The sequence below is a fragment of the Vulpes lagopus genome, chromosome 4 (assembly GCF_018345385.1).
Source record: "Vulpes lagopus strain Blue_001 chromosome 4, ASM1834538v1, whole genome shotgun sequence".
In the NCBI taxonomy this organism is placed as follows: Eukaryota; Metazoa; Chordata; class Mammalia; order Carnivora; family Canidae; genus Vulpes; species Vulpes lagopus.
In genome coordinates, this window is record NC_054827.1 from 86,582,421 (window position 1) to 86,596,990 (window position 14,570).

General features: G+C 37.5%; 1 protein-coding gene and 1 long non-coding RNA gene across 4 annotated transcripts in view; both read right to left on the bottom strand.

Moving 5' to 3' along the window:
- Nucleotides 1–2,114: 2,114 nt before the first annotated feature.
- On the bottom strand, nucleotides 2,115–4,852 carry LOC121489607. Its single transcript, XR_005987369.1, has 2 exons — nucleotides 4,666–4,852; nucleotides 2,115–2,348 (listed from the first exon to the last, which is right to left on the bottom strand). It is a non-coding gene; the product is annotated as an uncharacterized LOC121489607 (long non-coding RNA).
- Nucleotides 4,853–4,860: 8 nt separating this feature from the next.
- Nucleotides 4,861–14,570, bottom strand: part of FAM151B (family with sequence similarity 151 member B) — a 32,867-nt gene continuing 23,157 nt past the window's right edge. For 2 of the 3 annotated variants that reach the window (XM_041752833.1, XM_041752835.1), the window contains one exon: nucleotides 4,948–6,862. In XM_041752833.1, the coding sequence (XP_041608767.1) occupies nucleotides 6,703–6,862 (160 nt within the window). In that variant the 3' untranslated portion in view covers nucleotides 4,948–6,702. Of the gene's footprint in view, nucleotides 4,921–4,947; nucleotides 6,863–14,570 lie in introns of those variants that run through there. The other variant, XM_041752834.1, reaches the window with a different exon arrangement.

The following is a 14,570-nucleotide window of genomic DNA, read 5'->3' on the forward strand; positions in this document are numbered from 1 at the left end:
TTTTTAAAAAAATAAGTAAATAAAACAACACAGCTGAGAAGAACAAAACACAAACCTGTAAAATAACTATACTGTAGCAGAAGAGGTGCCTCTGGAGACAACCCACACTTGGGGAAGTCACAAAAGACTCTTTAAGGGCTTGAGCTCAACAGGCTCTGTGAAAAGGTCACATCTTTCTACTTTAATCCAGAGTTTTTGATTAGCTCTTGAATTCACAAAGTAGCAACAGACTCTCATAGTAGTTCAGTTAAATTTTTTGAACTCTTACTATATTCTTTCATCCCAAGGAAAGGATAAAGAAGAAAGAGGCAATGACCAGCTTTAATGAACATTCTGTAGCAGAATTCTGAGCCCAGAAGAGCTCAGGCACCAGATTTGTTAGACTGGTCCCTTTCTTGGGCAGAAACATAGAAACAAGAACCTCCCTAAAGGGCAGGAGGCTGAGTGAGCCCCTTTCAAACCCTGCCTGTTTTGTCTTCACTAATAGTGGGACTATGGATATCATTTAAAATTATGGAATAATTAAAATATGTAATGGGACGTCTGGGTGGCCTTTGGCCCAGGGCGTGATCCCGGGGTCCTGGGATGGAGTCCACATCGTGCTCCCTATGGGGGGCCTGCTTCTCCTTCTGCCTGTGTCTCTGCGTCCCATTCTGTGTCTCTCATGAATAAAAAAAATCTTAAAAAAATAAATAAAATATGTAGTAAAGTAGCAATTACTTGGTGTGGGATCTTTATGAAATTGGTTAAATAAAAAAGAGCATCCTTCCTAAAGTTAGAGTAGGAGGTAAGTGAGTTAAGGGGCTAGCAGATGGGGTTTTCAGTTTTCTTTCCAAGCTGGTATAGAGGAGCAACATCAACAAATCACTGAGAAACAGAGCCACACTTGGCCTCTCCTATCGTGTTTGGGTTAATAGCAGCACCTGACCCTCTGGTACCCAAGTGGAAAATACATATGTGAGATTCTTCCCTCTGTCCTATATGCCTCATTCCACCAGTTTAAAGACTCTTAAGAGTTTTTCCTTCATAGCCTCTTTCCTCTGGCTCTTAAGCATTTCCATGCTCTTTTGCTACCACCGTACTTCAGGGTTTCATCTCTTTTCACTTCAAGAATTCCAAATCTCCTTTCTCATGTCATTGCAAACAATTTCTAACAGTCAAAACTGAGAATAAGGCTCCCCTACTTAAAATGGTGCAATGATCCCTATGATCTACTAGAAAAGCAGCAAACTCCTTGGCTCAGAAAATGAGTCTGGCCCCTGCACAAGTGCCCGGCCTCATAGTATGGCGTCTCCACATACTTTTTGAACAGGTCAGGCCAGTCTGTTTCCTACTTAGAGTTCCTTTGTGCACATGCCTCTGTCTGAAAAGAGGCCCTTGCCCCTCTTTTAGTCTACCTGGTGAATCTTACTCATCATTCAAGACTCGATGTTAAGTGTTTTCTCTCAATTTGAATGAAATGCTGCCTGTGCCTCAACCTGGTGTTCAGTTACATCACAGGAATTATGGCAAACATCCAACTCATCATTCACAGGTCTCTCTCCCCCACCTAGGTTGGAAGATCCTTGAGGTAGAAATTATTTCTTAATTATTTGAGCATCTTCAGCACATCAGACATCAATTTAATGCCTGAATCCTTTCCCTCCCCACAGCACTCCCCAGTGAGCCCTGAAGACACAAATGAGTAGACAAATTCCAGTCCCTGGATGGTAGGTACAAGGAAGAGAGAAGCAATCACAGTCATGGATAAAAGAATGACATGGATGTGGAACACTAGACACTAGAACAAAGGCTCTGAGCTCCTGCTACTGAGGTCCCAAGAACTAGATCCTGCCCCATTTCTTCCAAGACCTGGTTATCAGATCTTCATTCGTCATACTCCCATTTTCTAGATAAAAAAAGTTCCTTAGTACTACTATCTTCACCTTTCTATCATTCAGCTATTGTCCTTGCATTGATTCATGAATTTATAAGCGGATTGTAGGCTCTTAAATCTTAAATTTCAAGGTGAGAGATAGGGCATTTTTCTATATATTCACTATGTATTTAATTCTTATGATTACAAGGAAAAAAATCTAAGACCCTAGCTCCAAAAAATAAGCAAATAACCAAACTGTTCTGAATAACTTTTAACAATTTCCCACTTGATAAATGAGTACATATCTGACTAAGTAGCAATTACAACAATTTTACAGGGCCATAAACTACTACACTTTTTAAAGCTGATTTTTTTGAACACTTGGATCTCATACCGAAGTCTGTTGTAGGACCAGGGTGGCTCTGCCAGGCTTGGGAAATAGCCCTCGGATGCTATCAGTTCTCAACACCAATACATTAGACTTGAGAACCTGGAGGGGAAAAATAGGTCACACTTATTTTGTGTCTGGGAACTTCTTCCCAAATATTTTCCTATGTATACAAATGCACGTAAAGACATTCAATTTCAAACAATATACCATGGGGCACCTGGGTGGCTCAGCGGTTGAGCGTCTGCTTTTCAGCTCAGGAAGTGATCCTAGAGTCCTGGGATCGAGTTCCGCATTGGACTCCCTGCATGGAACCTGCTTCTCTCTTTGCCTGTCTCTGCCTCTCATGAATAAATAAATAAAATCTTAAAAAAATATATATATAATACCAGACACCTGTTTTGCCACCTGCAATATAACATCTTTCCATATCAGTAATGTAGATTCTCAGTGTTTCTATAGTATTGTATTGCATTCTTATACATTAAGGCCTTTATATCATTATTTACTAACCAAGTTATTAAGTGTCTGTCCTTTTGCCTATTTTTGATTAGGTTGTTTAGCTTCTTTTTAAAAATCAGTTTATGGGGGGATCCCTGGGTGGCGCAGCGGTTTAGCGCCTGCCTTTGGCCCAGGGTGCGATCCTGGAGACCCGGGATTGAATCCCACATCGGGCTCCCGGTGCATGGAGCCTGCTTCTCCCTCTGCCTGTGTCTCTGCCTCTCTCTATCATAAATAAAAAATAATAATAAAAAAATCAGTTTATGAGTTCTCCATAGATTCTAAGTATGAGCCCTTTGTCAAATATATGTTAATGGTCTTTTGATGAGAAGTCTTAAATTTTGATAAAGCCCATTAATCAAACTTTTTTAATAATTAGTATTGTGTTAATAAGAAATCATTGCCAGGGCACCTGGGCAGCTCAGTTGGTGAAGTGTTGGACTCCTGATTTTGGTTCAGGTCATGATCCCAGGGTTGGGGGATTGAGCCCTGGGTTAGGCTCCACTCTGGATGTGGAACCTGCTTAAGATTCTCCCTTTCTGGGGAACCCTGGGTGGCTTAGCGGTTGAACATCTGCCTTAGGCTCAGGGCATGATCCCAGAGTCCCAGGATGGAGTCCCGCGTCAGGCTCCCTGCATGGAGCCTGCTTCTCCCTCTGCCTATGTCTCTGCCTCTCTCTCTCTCTGTGTGTAGAGACACACTCTCATGAATAAACAAAATCTTAAAAAAAAAAAAATTGTGTCTACTCTTAAGTCATGAAAACATTCTCCCTTATTTTCTTCTAAATGCTGTAGTTTTAGCTTTCACATTTGGGCCTAAGATATAACTCAAATTATTATTTGCATATGGTGTGAAGTAGGGATCACTTATTCTTTTCTATGTGGCTGTCCATTAAAAATTTATTTTTTATTTTTTAAAAATTCATTTCCATTCTCTTCCACCAGGTTTTTTTTTTTTTTTTTTTTTTTTTTAAAGATTTTATTTGTTCATTCATGAAAGACACAGAAGAGAGGCAGAGACACAGGCAGAGGGAGAAGCAGGCTCCATGCAGGGAGCCTGATTCGGGACTCGATTCCGGGACTCCAGGATCACGCCCTGGTCCAGACAGACACTCAACCGCTGAGCCACCCAGGGATCCCCCAAAATTTACTTTTCAATAGAATACACTTTATAATTTCCTTATCTATTTTTTGTTCCCAAAGATGACTTTAAAAATACACCTTTAAATCTTAACCTAGGGGAACCTGGGTGGTTCAGTGGGTTAAGCATCTGCTTTCAGCTCAGGTCATGATCCCAGGGTCCTGGGATCTAGCCCTGCCCTGCAGCTCCCCACTCCGTGGGGAGCCTGCTTCCCTCTCTCCTCCCTACCCATGTTCTCTCTTACTATTTCTGTCTCTCAGGTAAATAAAAATCTTTTAAAAAAAATATATTTTTTTTTAATATTTATTTATTCATGAGAGACACAGACTGAGAGAGAGAGAGGCAGAGACATAGGTGGAGGGAGAAGCAGGCTCCTTGCAGGGAGCCTGATGCAGAACTCCATTCCCTGATCCCGGGATTATGACCTGAGCCAAAGGCAGGCACCCAACCGCTGACCTACCCAGGTGTCCCTTAAAAAAAAAATCTTAACCTAAGACATAATCAGCTAATAAATTCCTCAATTCAAAGGCATTTAAAAGCCTTAAGACTAATATATTTAAAATATTATCAAGGGTCATAGGGTATGTGAATGGCTCATGTGGTAAAGCATCTGACTCTTGACTTAGGCTCAAGTCATGATTTCACAGCCATTAGATCAAGCCCCAGACTCAGTATGTAGCCTGCTTAAGATTCTCTCTCCCTTTCTAAAATAGTAATAAATAAATAAATAAATAAATAAATAAATAAAATAAACAACAAAATAAAAAATATATATTACCAACGGTCAGATAATCAAGTAGCAAGAATAATCTTCTGGACAAATGACTTTTATTAAATGCAATTAAATGCATTTATATTTATTAAAATGCAGTTAATTTTAAATTCAACTCTTGAGTGGTCTCGATGGTTCAGTTGGTTAAGCAGCTGCCTTGGGCTCATGTCTTGATCCTGGGGTCCTGGGATCGAACCATGAACAAGCTCCCTGCTCAGCTGGGAATCTGCTTCTCCCTCTGCCCCTCCTCCTGTTCATGCCCTTTCAAATTAAAAGAAAAATCCAAAAACAAATTCAACTCTCTTTATAAAAGTAAAACGTAGTCATTTTAGAAAATTTATAAACTAAACATTAATTTTACTAAAATATTAAAGAGTTATTCTTTGTTGCTATTATTAAAATTTTATGATTATAACATTGCATCTTTTGCTTCTGGTAAACAACCATAGAAAGTGAAGTTCATTTGACAAATAGCACTGCATCTAGTTGGAGTTAAAATTTAAAGTGGAAATACAATTGTCTTCCTTAAATATTTATACATCTACGATGTCTGATGTTATACCCCTTAACTGTTATCTATAATGGTTATGATCCCATGATAAGTCTAGAAGGGAATTGTCTGTTGAGTACTTGCTATGTGTTGAGTATGAGCTAGATGCCTTTGTTCCATGAATCTCAATCTTCATAATAACTGTACAAGAGAATCCTCATTTTCCCTTCATTTTACAGATGAGGAAACCAAGACACAATGAGGTTAAATATTCCCTAAAATCTACAGCTAGGAAGGGCCTAAAATGGGGCTGTAAGGGAAGTCTGTCTGAATTGAAAATCCAAGTTCTTTTCTCTATATACTATTATTTTCCAGGAGAAAACAGTTGATAGACAAAGCAAATTACATATCTTAGGACATTCACTGGTAAGTTTCTTTTCAATAAATGAAAGAAGTACATGTCTTTCTGAATACCTTGCTCAAGACTATGCCACCCAGTGTAAAGGAGTTAAGAATATTCCTTTACTATAAAGGACTTTATATGACCTAGCTGAGCAGATAAACATGTATGACATAACCAGTGGACAATATTAAATAGTTAAAATTAACTCTTAAAGTAAGATCTGGAGACCACAGATGTTATAGGCATTTTTGAAATGCTGACAGAGCTGAAGTTCACACAGGTGACTTTTAGAGTGGGCTACATTATGAAGGATCTTGAAAGAGTAAAATTTAATGAAGTGGCATTTAAGAGACCCCTGGAGCTTTCTGATTTGGCAAGAGGTGCTTACAAAAGTTTTCTTCAGCAGAAATACTCAGGGCATCTCTGAGTAGAATGTGAACAATGAAGTCATGAAGAACTTTTTAAAATTCTAGCAGTAAAATAAGGGCCTGAACTATGGTGGTGTTAGTGAGAAATTTGAAAACCAAATGATACATAACTAGGATTAAAATTCTGATCTCCAGTAATATTATACTTACTATAGATAAAATATAGTGATTGAAACAAGGAATATAAAAAACTTAAATAGTTGTCAGCATGTTCCCAACAATACGGAAATTCTAGATCCATCAAATTTAATCTATATTATTTTCAATAAATGGATTTTATTCTGTTATGAGAAATCTGGTCACCTCTGTGAAAGTTAAAACATTTTTAAAGTCCTCTTACTCTTCCTTAGTCTCTGAAATAACCAGTTCTCCAGGACAAAAGAAAGAGGGTGCCATAGTTTTGTGGAATCTCTGTAATGTGATTATATGTTATTGACATATGTACTCTTCAATTATCTTCAGTATATCAAAATTACATTTTACAAAGGGGTTTAAAGCATACTTTTCCTAAATTATTATTAGACCAGGCGCACTGAAATCTTCACTTTCCAAATCTTTTAAGTATATACAGTATCATAAGGACATAGGCCTAATAAAGTAAGCATGTCTTTAGAGTAGATGAATTATAGCATAAATCAATCATCACAATTTATATGGTAGTTAATTCAGACCAAAGCAGAAGATTATGAAACCAAAACATGAAATGATTTAGAAGAATCTTCTTAGAGATTAACTTTGACTCCAATGGCTTGTTTAAATTCATGGTTTTGTGGTTCCAAGATGTCATAGAAAACTTGTTTCTTGTCAAAAAAGTCTCTAATGCAAAGTAAATCTTCGGTGGAATAGTTATCATTTTTTCCAGTCCAAATAGTCAGGCTATACCTGCATTAAAATAAAGAAGAAAAAAAAAAAAAAAAAAAAAAAAAAAAAAAAAAAAAATAAAGAAGAATTTTATTTATTTATTTTTAAATTTAATTTAATTTTTTAAAAAATATTTTATTTATTTATTCATGAGAGACACAAAGAGAGAGAGAGAGAAAGAGAGGCAGAGACACAGGCAGAGGGAGAAGCAGGCTCCATGCAGGGAGCCTGACGTGGAACTCGATCCGGGGTCTCTAGGATCAGGCCGTGGGCTGAAGGCTGCACTAAACCCCTTGGAGCCACCGGTCCTGCCCAAAACAGAATTTTATAATGAAAAGTAAAAGATAAGAAACAACAATGAGGAATTCCAACAAGCCTAAAAATAGTTACTTTCATTTATCTTTAACTCAAATTTACACAATTAATTAGCAGTGCTGGAACATACAGTTCCCGTTTCATTCCTTCATGAACATCAAAAGGACTAGAGAGAAAAACAATTCACATTGCCTTTATCTAAATTAGGTAACTGCTATATCAGAGTTACAGGAATGTGAAATGGCTTTGGAAACCTACACTGGTTAACAGTGAAAATAAGCCAAATTTTGGACAAAAAAACTGAAAAGATTGTATTGCTGATCAAGGAATCTGTTCCCTACACAAAACCTACCACTCTAACTTGGTTTTTTTTCCAGTAAGCTGGATAGAGTCAGAAGCATGACTGCAAGGGACTATAAAGAGACATAAATGTCACCGACATTACCAACATTCATATTCACTTGTAAGTGGCCCCACTTTCCCTTTTGGGGGAGTTTGTAGAAGATATAAGAACACCAAGAGATGTCACTAAGGATGCCAAATAATAAATTTAGATCCATCTCTGGGCATTAAAAAAACATTAATAATATATGCATATTTATTATGGATGTTAAGAATATACTCAGAATTTTAATGCTATTTAAATTGTATATTTTCGTTTCTTCTAGTAGACATTACTTCTATTACAATATTCCTATTGCATCAGAGTCTAAGAAAATGCAATGCTGCTAAGTAGTTTCATACTTATTTTCCCTATAAACATGTCAGAATCCAGGAAACTTGAAAAAATCTCCAAAACACTTCTACTACTACTAAGAAATAGTCTATCTTAACCAAGGTGTTCTCACTATGTTAGACACATTCTTGTCCTTATGGATGGTGACATTATTCTGGAAATGTAACAGAGAAAGGTACTTTGAATTTTACTCTACAGCAGCATTTTGTGGCAAATCAAAAAGAAATTTTAAGCTACAGGCGAGGACACATACGCACAAATGAGAATTACTTTAAGATCCATATTTTTACAGCTTACCAAGACCTAATCAGAAAGAATTTAAAAATCTGGATAGATCAATTACTAGCAAAGAAACTGAATCAGTAATTTAAAATCTCCCAATGAAGAAAAGCACAGAAACAGATGGTTTCACTGGTGAATTTTCCAAATATTTAAAGAATTAACACCAATTCTTCTCCAACTCTTCCAAATAACTGAAGAACAGGAAACAATCCCAAATTTATTTTATAAACCAGCATTATCCTGATACCAAAACCAGAAAAGGACACTACTAGTAAAGAAAACTGTAAGTCAATATCCCTGATGAATACAGATGCAAATATTCTCAGTAAAATACTACCAAACAGGGCACCTGGGTGGCTCAGTGGTTGAACATCTATCTGCCTTTAGCTCAGGGTGTAATCCTGGAGTCCTGGGATTGAGTCCTGCATCAGGCTCCCCACAGGAAGCCTGCTTTTCCCTCTGCCTATGTCTTTGCCTCTCATGAATAAATAAATAAAATCTTTAAAAAAAAAAACAAACCACCAAACCAATTCTGCAGCACAATGAAATAATCATTCACCATGATCAAATGGAATTTATTCCTGTGTTGCAAGGATAGTTCAACACACACAAATCACTGTTATACACCACATTTAATAGAATGAAAGAAAAGAATCATATGATCATTTCAGTAGGTGCAGAAAAAGCATTTGACAAAATTCAACATCCATTCATGATAAAAACTCAATAAATCAGGCTCAGAAGAAATACATCTCAATATATCAAAGAAGACATAAATAAATGAAAAAGTATACTGTCTTCACGTATTGGAAGAATTAATATTATTAAAATGTCAGTATTACCAAAATATTCAATGAAATCCCTATCAAGATTCCAATTGCATTTTTTTTTACAGAAATACAAAAAAAAGAAAAAAGACTTTCCTAGAACTTCTATGGAACCACAAAAGACCCTGAATATACAAAGAAATCTTGGTAAAGAAGAACAAAGCAGGAGGCATCATACTTCTGACTTCAAATAATACTGTATGACAATACAGTGTGGTAGTGGCATAAAAACAGACAAATAGACCAAGAGAAAAGAATCAATAGCCAAAAAATAAACCCAAGCATATATGGTCAACTAATATTTGACAAGGGAGCCAAGATTACTCAATGAAGAAAAAAGTATGCCCAGCACAAAGTCCAACACAGGGCTCGATCTCACAACCCTGGGATCTTGACATGAGTCCAAATCAAGAGTTGGAGGCTTAAATGACTGAGCCAACCACGCTCGTCCTGGTTGAATCTTTATACAAAAATCTATGTACAAAATGTTATCTTCAAATACAGGCATTTTGATTTCTTTCTTTCTAATTCTTATACTTTTTCTTGCCTGACTACTGCAGCTAGGACTTTCAGTACTATGTTGAATAAGAGTGGTGAGAGTGAGCACCCTAGTTTTGATCTTAGAGGAAAAGTTTTCATCCCATCTTCATGAAGTATGGTGTTGGCTGTAGACTTGTCATATTAAAAAATAAAAAATTTGAACAAAGTGTAATTTTCTTTTTTTTTTTTTAAGATTTTATTTATTCATTCATGAGAGAGAGAGAGAGAGAGAGACAGAGAGAGAGAGAAAGAGAGACAGAGAGAGAGGCACAGACAGGCAGAGGGAGAAGCAGGCTCCCTGCAGGGAGCCTAACATGGGACTCCCCGGGTCTCCAGGATCAGGCCCCAGGGCCAAAGATGGTACTAAACCGCTGGGCCACCTCAGCTACCCACAAAGTATAATTTTCAAGTGAGAAGGTTTATGAGAGTAAATGACTTCATAGGGAGTAGACAGAGAAAATTGAGGCCGTAATAATAAAAGAAATGGGAGGTAGAAACTCCCTATTTGAACATGGCAGCCAGAAGTCAGCTGTGCCTCCTTTTCCTCCTAGGAATTACCCAAAGGCAGCAAAAGGAGCAAAAGACTGGAGAGAGAGACTCCATCTTGAATGAAATTAAGAACTGAAACTACAAATTATAAAACAAGTGAAAGGTTTCCAACAGCAAGAGAGGTTAAGGCCACCTGGGGAAAAAAGGGAAGAAAATTTGCCCATACATGTTAGATGACAAGAGAGCCTACCAAAGACACTTACTTCTACATGAGGGGCACATTCCACCTCAATACTTTGCAACAGTGGGAATGTCATCCCTGAGCTACAAGTGGAAGCTTTCTTGAATTAGGTTTGGCCCCAGGAAGCCATGAAGATAAGGACTTAGCACAGAAAAACCAGTTGTGGGTATCAGGCTATTCCTATGGAAACTTAAAATTTTAAATTTAAGCAATAGATAAAGGATTTTACTTAAAGGTACCGCAGTGCCTATATTCACTGACTGGGAAAAGTTAAAGGCTACATAAACTCACATATAAGACTCTAGGTCATAAGGAGCATAGTCTTGGTCCCTCTCCAATATGCACTTTTAGCAAGTAGCTTGTCCAGAAAAAATGACTTTCTTTCAAGTGCAATAATAAAAATTGGCAGAGGTTTTATACAACAGAGTACAAAAAAACGAAAGGATAAATAAATGGCAGATGGAGAAATAAAAACTTCATCTTTAAAAATCTATCAGATAGTGGAAATATATGTAAAACTTAAAGAATGCCACAAGGCGGGAAGCCCAGGTGGCTCAGCGGTTTAGTGCCGCCTTCAGCCCAGGGATCCTGGAGACCTGGAATTGAGTCCCACATCAGGCTCCTTGCATGGAGCCTGCTTCTCCCTCTGCCTGTGTCTCTGCCTCTCTGTATCTCTCATGAATAAATAAATAAATCTTAAAAAAAAAAAAAAAAAGTCACAAGGCAGATGAAAGCCATGACCAACATTTTTTATATGATGCAATTGCTTCTTTGAAGAAAGAGCACAAAGCAGAGGTATGAGCTCAAGGGAAGAGGATACAAGACAATATAAAAGAGATGATGAAACACTAACTGGCAGATTTTAGGAAATAAATAAAAAAGAAAAAGAATAAAGAAATAAAGTGAAATCTGAAGATATACAAGGGAAAACACTGTTGTAAAATACTGTAAGGGATGGGACGCCTGGGTGGCTCAGTGATTGGGCATCTGCTTTGGGCTCAGGGCATGATCTTTGAGTAGAGTGATCCTTAGGTTCCGCACTGAGTTGGGGGGGGGGGGGCAGGGATGACTGCTTCTCCCTTTGCCTATCTAGGTCTCTCTGTATTTCTCATGAATGGATACAATCTTAAAAAAATTTTAAGAGACATAGAATGCAGATTATAAAATAAAAAAAAATGAAATCCAAATAAATAGAAAAACTAAAGAGAAAAAAATATATACCAAAGATAGACAATGGAGATCTAAATATTCATAGCTGTAATCCCAGAAAGTTAAAAGATAGTTTACAAATAAAATAGAACAAGTATTTTAAAATATGATTCACAGAAACATTCCGGAAAAGAACATTTGAATCTATATACCTGATGACAACCCTTTCTACATTAAGTTATCCCCCTCAATAGCCCCCTGCCAAATCAAGACACTTATAAGGGGAAAAACAAAAATCAGGCCGGCTTCATGTTTTTCCACACCAACACTCAGTAGAAAGCAGAGGAGCTTATTTTTAAGATTTTATTTATTTATTTGAGAGAGAGCATGTAAGCAAGAGTGAGGGTGGGGAAAAAACGGAGGGAGAAGCAGACTCCAGTGAGCTCAATCCCAATTGACAGGCCCTCCAAAAGAACTTTCAAATGCTAAATAGGACTTACAAGAAGCCAGAGGCCTCGTCATTGTCAACTTCAGGTAGTTTCTCCTAGCAAGGCATTAACATTAAGACAGTTGGGAGCTTCCAGGGAAGAACTTTATACTCTGCCTGCCTCAAGTATTTGTCAATGGGCTGCAGATATAAGGACATTTAATTTTAGCCACATTTCCTTCTGAAAGTTATGTTACTGATAAGAATGTTTTTTCTTGTAAATTAAGATATTTGTAAACTAAGGGAGACTCATTGTCTTAGAGGACTACAATCTCTATAAATTAACCATTTGTTTTTCCGTCCCTTAGGGCAGCCAGGAGTACCTAAGGAAGGTCACAAATAACCCACCGGGGAGTGGGGGGGCTGGGTGTGGCGGTGCTTATCAGCCTGTGCTTTGTCCTCAACTAGCCTTCTGCTCCCCCATCACTACCAACTGAAACTCAGGTGTAGCAGTAACCAATGTGACCAGATGGATGAAGGCAGTATCCTAAGGAAAGCAGAGCATGAAAATAGGATGGTTCTGGGTCCTTGACATGTAGAGGCACCAAATCAGCCTTGAATTATTTATACTTTGCCAGGTATGTGAGAGCGAACTAGACTTAAGCTATTGTTAATTTATGTTTCTATTATAACAGCCAAACTATATCCTAATACAATACATGAACTCCTACAAATATCTATATATTGGGATGCCTGGGTGGCTCAGCGGTTGAGAGTCTACCTTCGGCCTGGGGTGTGATCCTGGGGTCCTGGGATCAAGTCCCACATCGGGCTCCCTGCAGGGAGCCTGCTTCTCCCTCTGCCTGTTGTCTCTGCCTCTCTCTCTGTGTCTCTCATGAATAAATAAAATCTTTAAAAAAAAAAAAAAATCCCAGAACAGATAAAAAGGAGGAATGGTCCCTAGCTCTTTTAATGACATGTACATGATACTTATACCTAAAACTGAGAAAGAAAAGAAACCTACAGATCAATCTCACTTCCAAATGCAAAAATCCTAACTAAAACTTAGCAATACAATTTGGCAATATATTAAAAGAATGATATATCATGGTCAAGTGGGGTTAATTCTGTAAATGTGAAGATAATACAATATTATGAAATATTAACTATTTTATTAATAGATATTGGAAAAAACATTATTTTCACAAAAACTGAAAAGGTATTTAGTAAAAATTCAATATCCATAGGAATGTGAATACTTCTTTAATGTGTATCTGCTTCCCTTACTCTCTTCAACATAGTGAATTACCAAACTGAGTTTTTTTCTGGATGATCTGAGAAAATTCTTTATTAGAATTCTTTACATCTGTCCGATGTATGTATCAAGAGTAGTTTTACCAAAATCTTTACATTTTCACGTGTTCAAATGTATTAAACTTTCTTCTTTTTAAGGAAAGAGCATGTATGTGTGCCCAAATGTGAGGGGGCTACAGAATGGGGAGGGAGAGAGAGAGAAAATCTTAAGCAGGCTCCACACTCAACATCACAGAGTCTGAGGCTAGACTCATTCTCACAATCCTGAGTTCATGACTTGAGCAGAAATCAAGAGTAGGATGCTTACAAGACTGAGCTGCCCAGTCACACCCCAAACTTCCCTTTTATAAAAGTGGTGAGAGAAAAACTCTCTAAAGGCCTGATATACAAAGGAAGCCATTTTAGGATTCCTTCTAAGTCAGCTTGGCCGTACATAAACTTTGTTCAAGCCAAAAGCCTGATTTACGGCCTGCCACACATGCATTGTACATCTGGAAGAGCCTAAAGGAAAATCACCTTTTCCTTGAGATACTGATCAATGCTCCTGCTCCCTGCATTCCCTGATGTTAAAAGTCATGATTCCTGCCTATATACTAATCTATAATCTTTTGAGCTTTTACAAGATGTAAAAAAAGTATACAAACCTATAAACCCATTAATTCTCTGGAACACTTTCTTCCCTGTGAAGACTGTCTTTCCTAGGCAGCTGTCTTAACTTGAGATCAAGTAAAACAATTTTTTTTTTTTTTAATATTAGAGTTATTTTTCTGGTAACTTTGCTTCGACGATAGCTTCCAGATTTTGTGCCTAAGAAAGGTCTTCTCCCAGGCAGCCTGGATGGCTCAGTGGTTTAGCACCGACTTCAGCCCAGGGCGTGATCCTGGAGACCAGGGATCGAGAGTCCCACATCAGGTTCTCTGTGTGGAGCCTGCTTCTCCCCTCTGCCTGTGCCTCTGCCTCTGCCTCTCTCTCTCTCTCTCTCTCTTCCTCTGTGTCTCTCGTGAATAAATAAATAAGATCTTAAAAAAACACAAACAAAAAAACACTTCCTTGATGGAAGGACATTTGAAAAAAAAAAAAAAAAGAAAGGTCTTCTCCATTCTGAAACTATATAGTATCATGTTTTTTCTTTGTGTATTTAATGTTGGATTTTCAAGCCTTCATTCATCTGGAATTTATTTTGGAAGAAAGATTAGGGAAAACAGTTTTGTTTTTTCCACACACTTGGCCTGTTCTCTCACACCACACTAAACTTTTGCACCAATTATGTGAAATGTTAGCTTTTCCTAAACTAACTTCCATGATAGATTTGGGTTTATTTCTGGATTTTCTCTGTTGTTCTACTGACTAGTATACTAAAAAAGATAGTATCAAAATTGTTCCAATATCCACACCTTTGAAATATATTT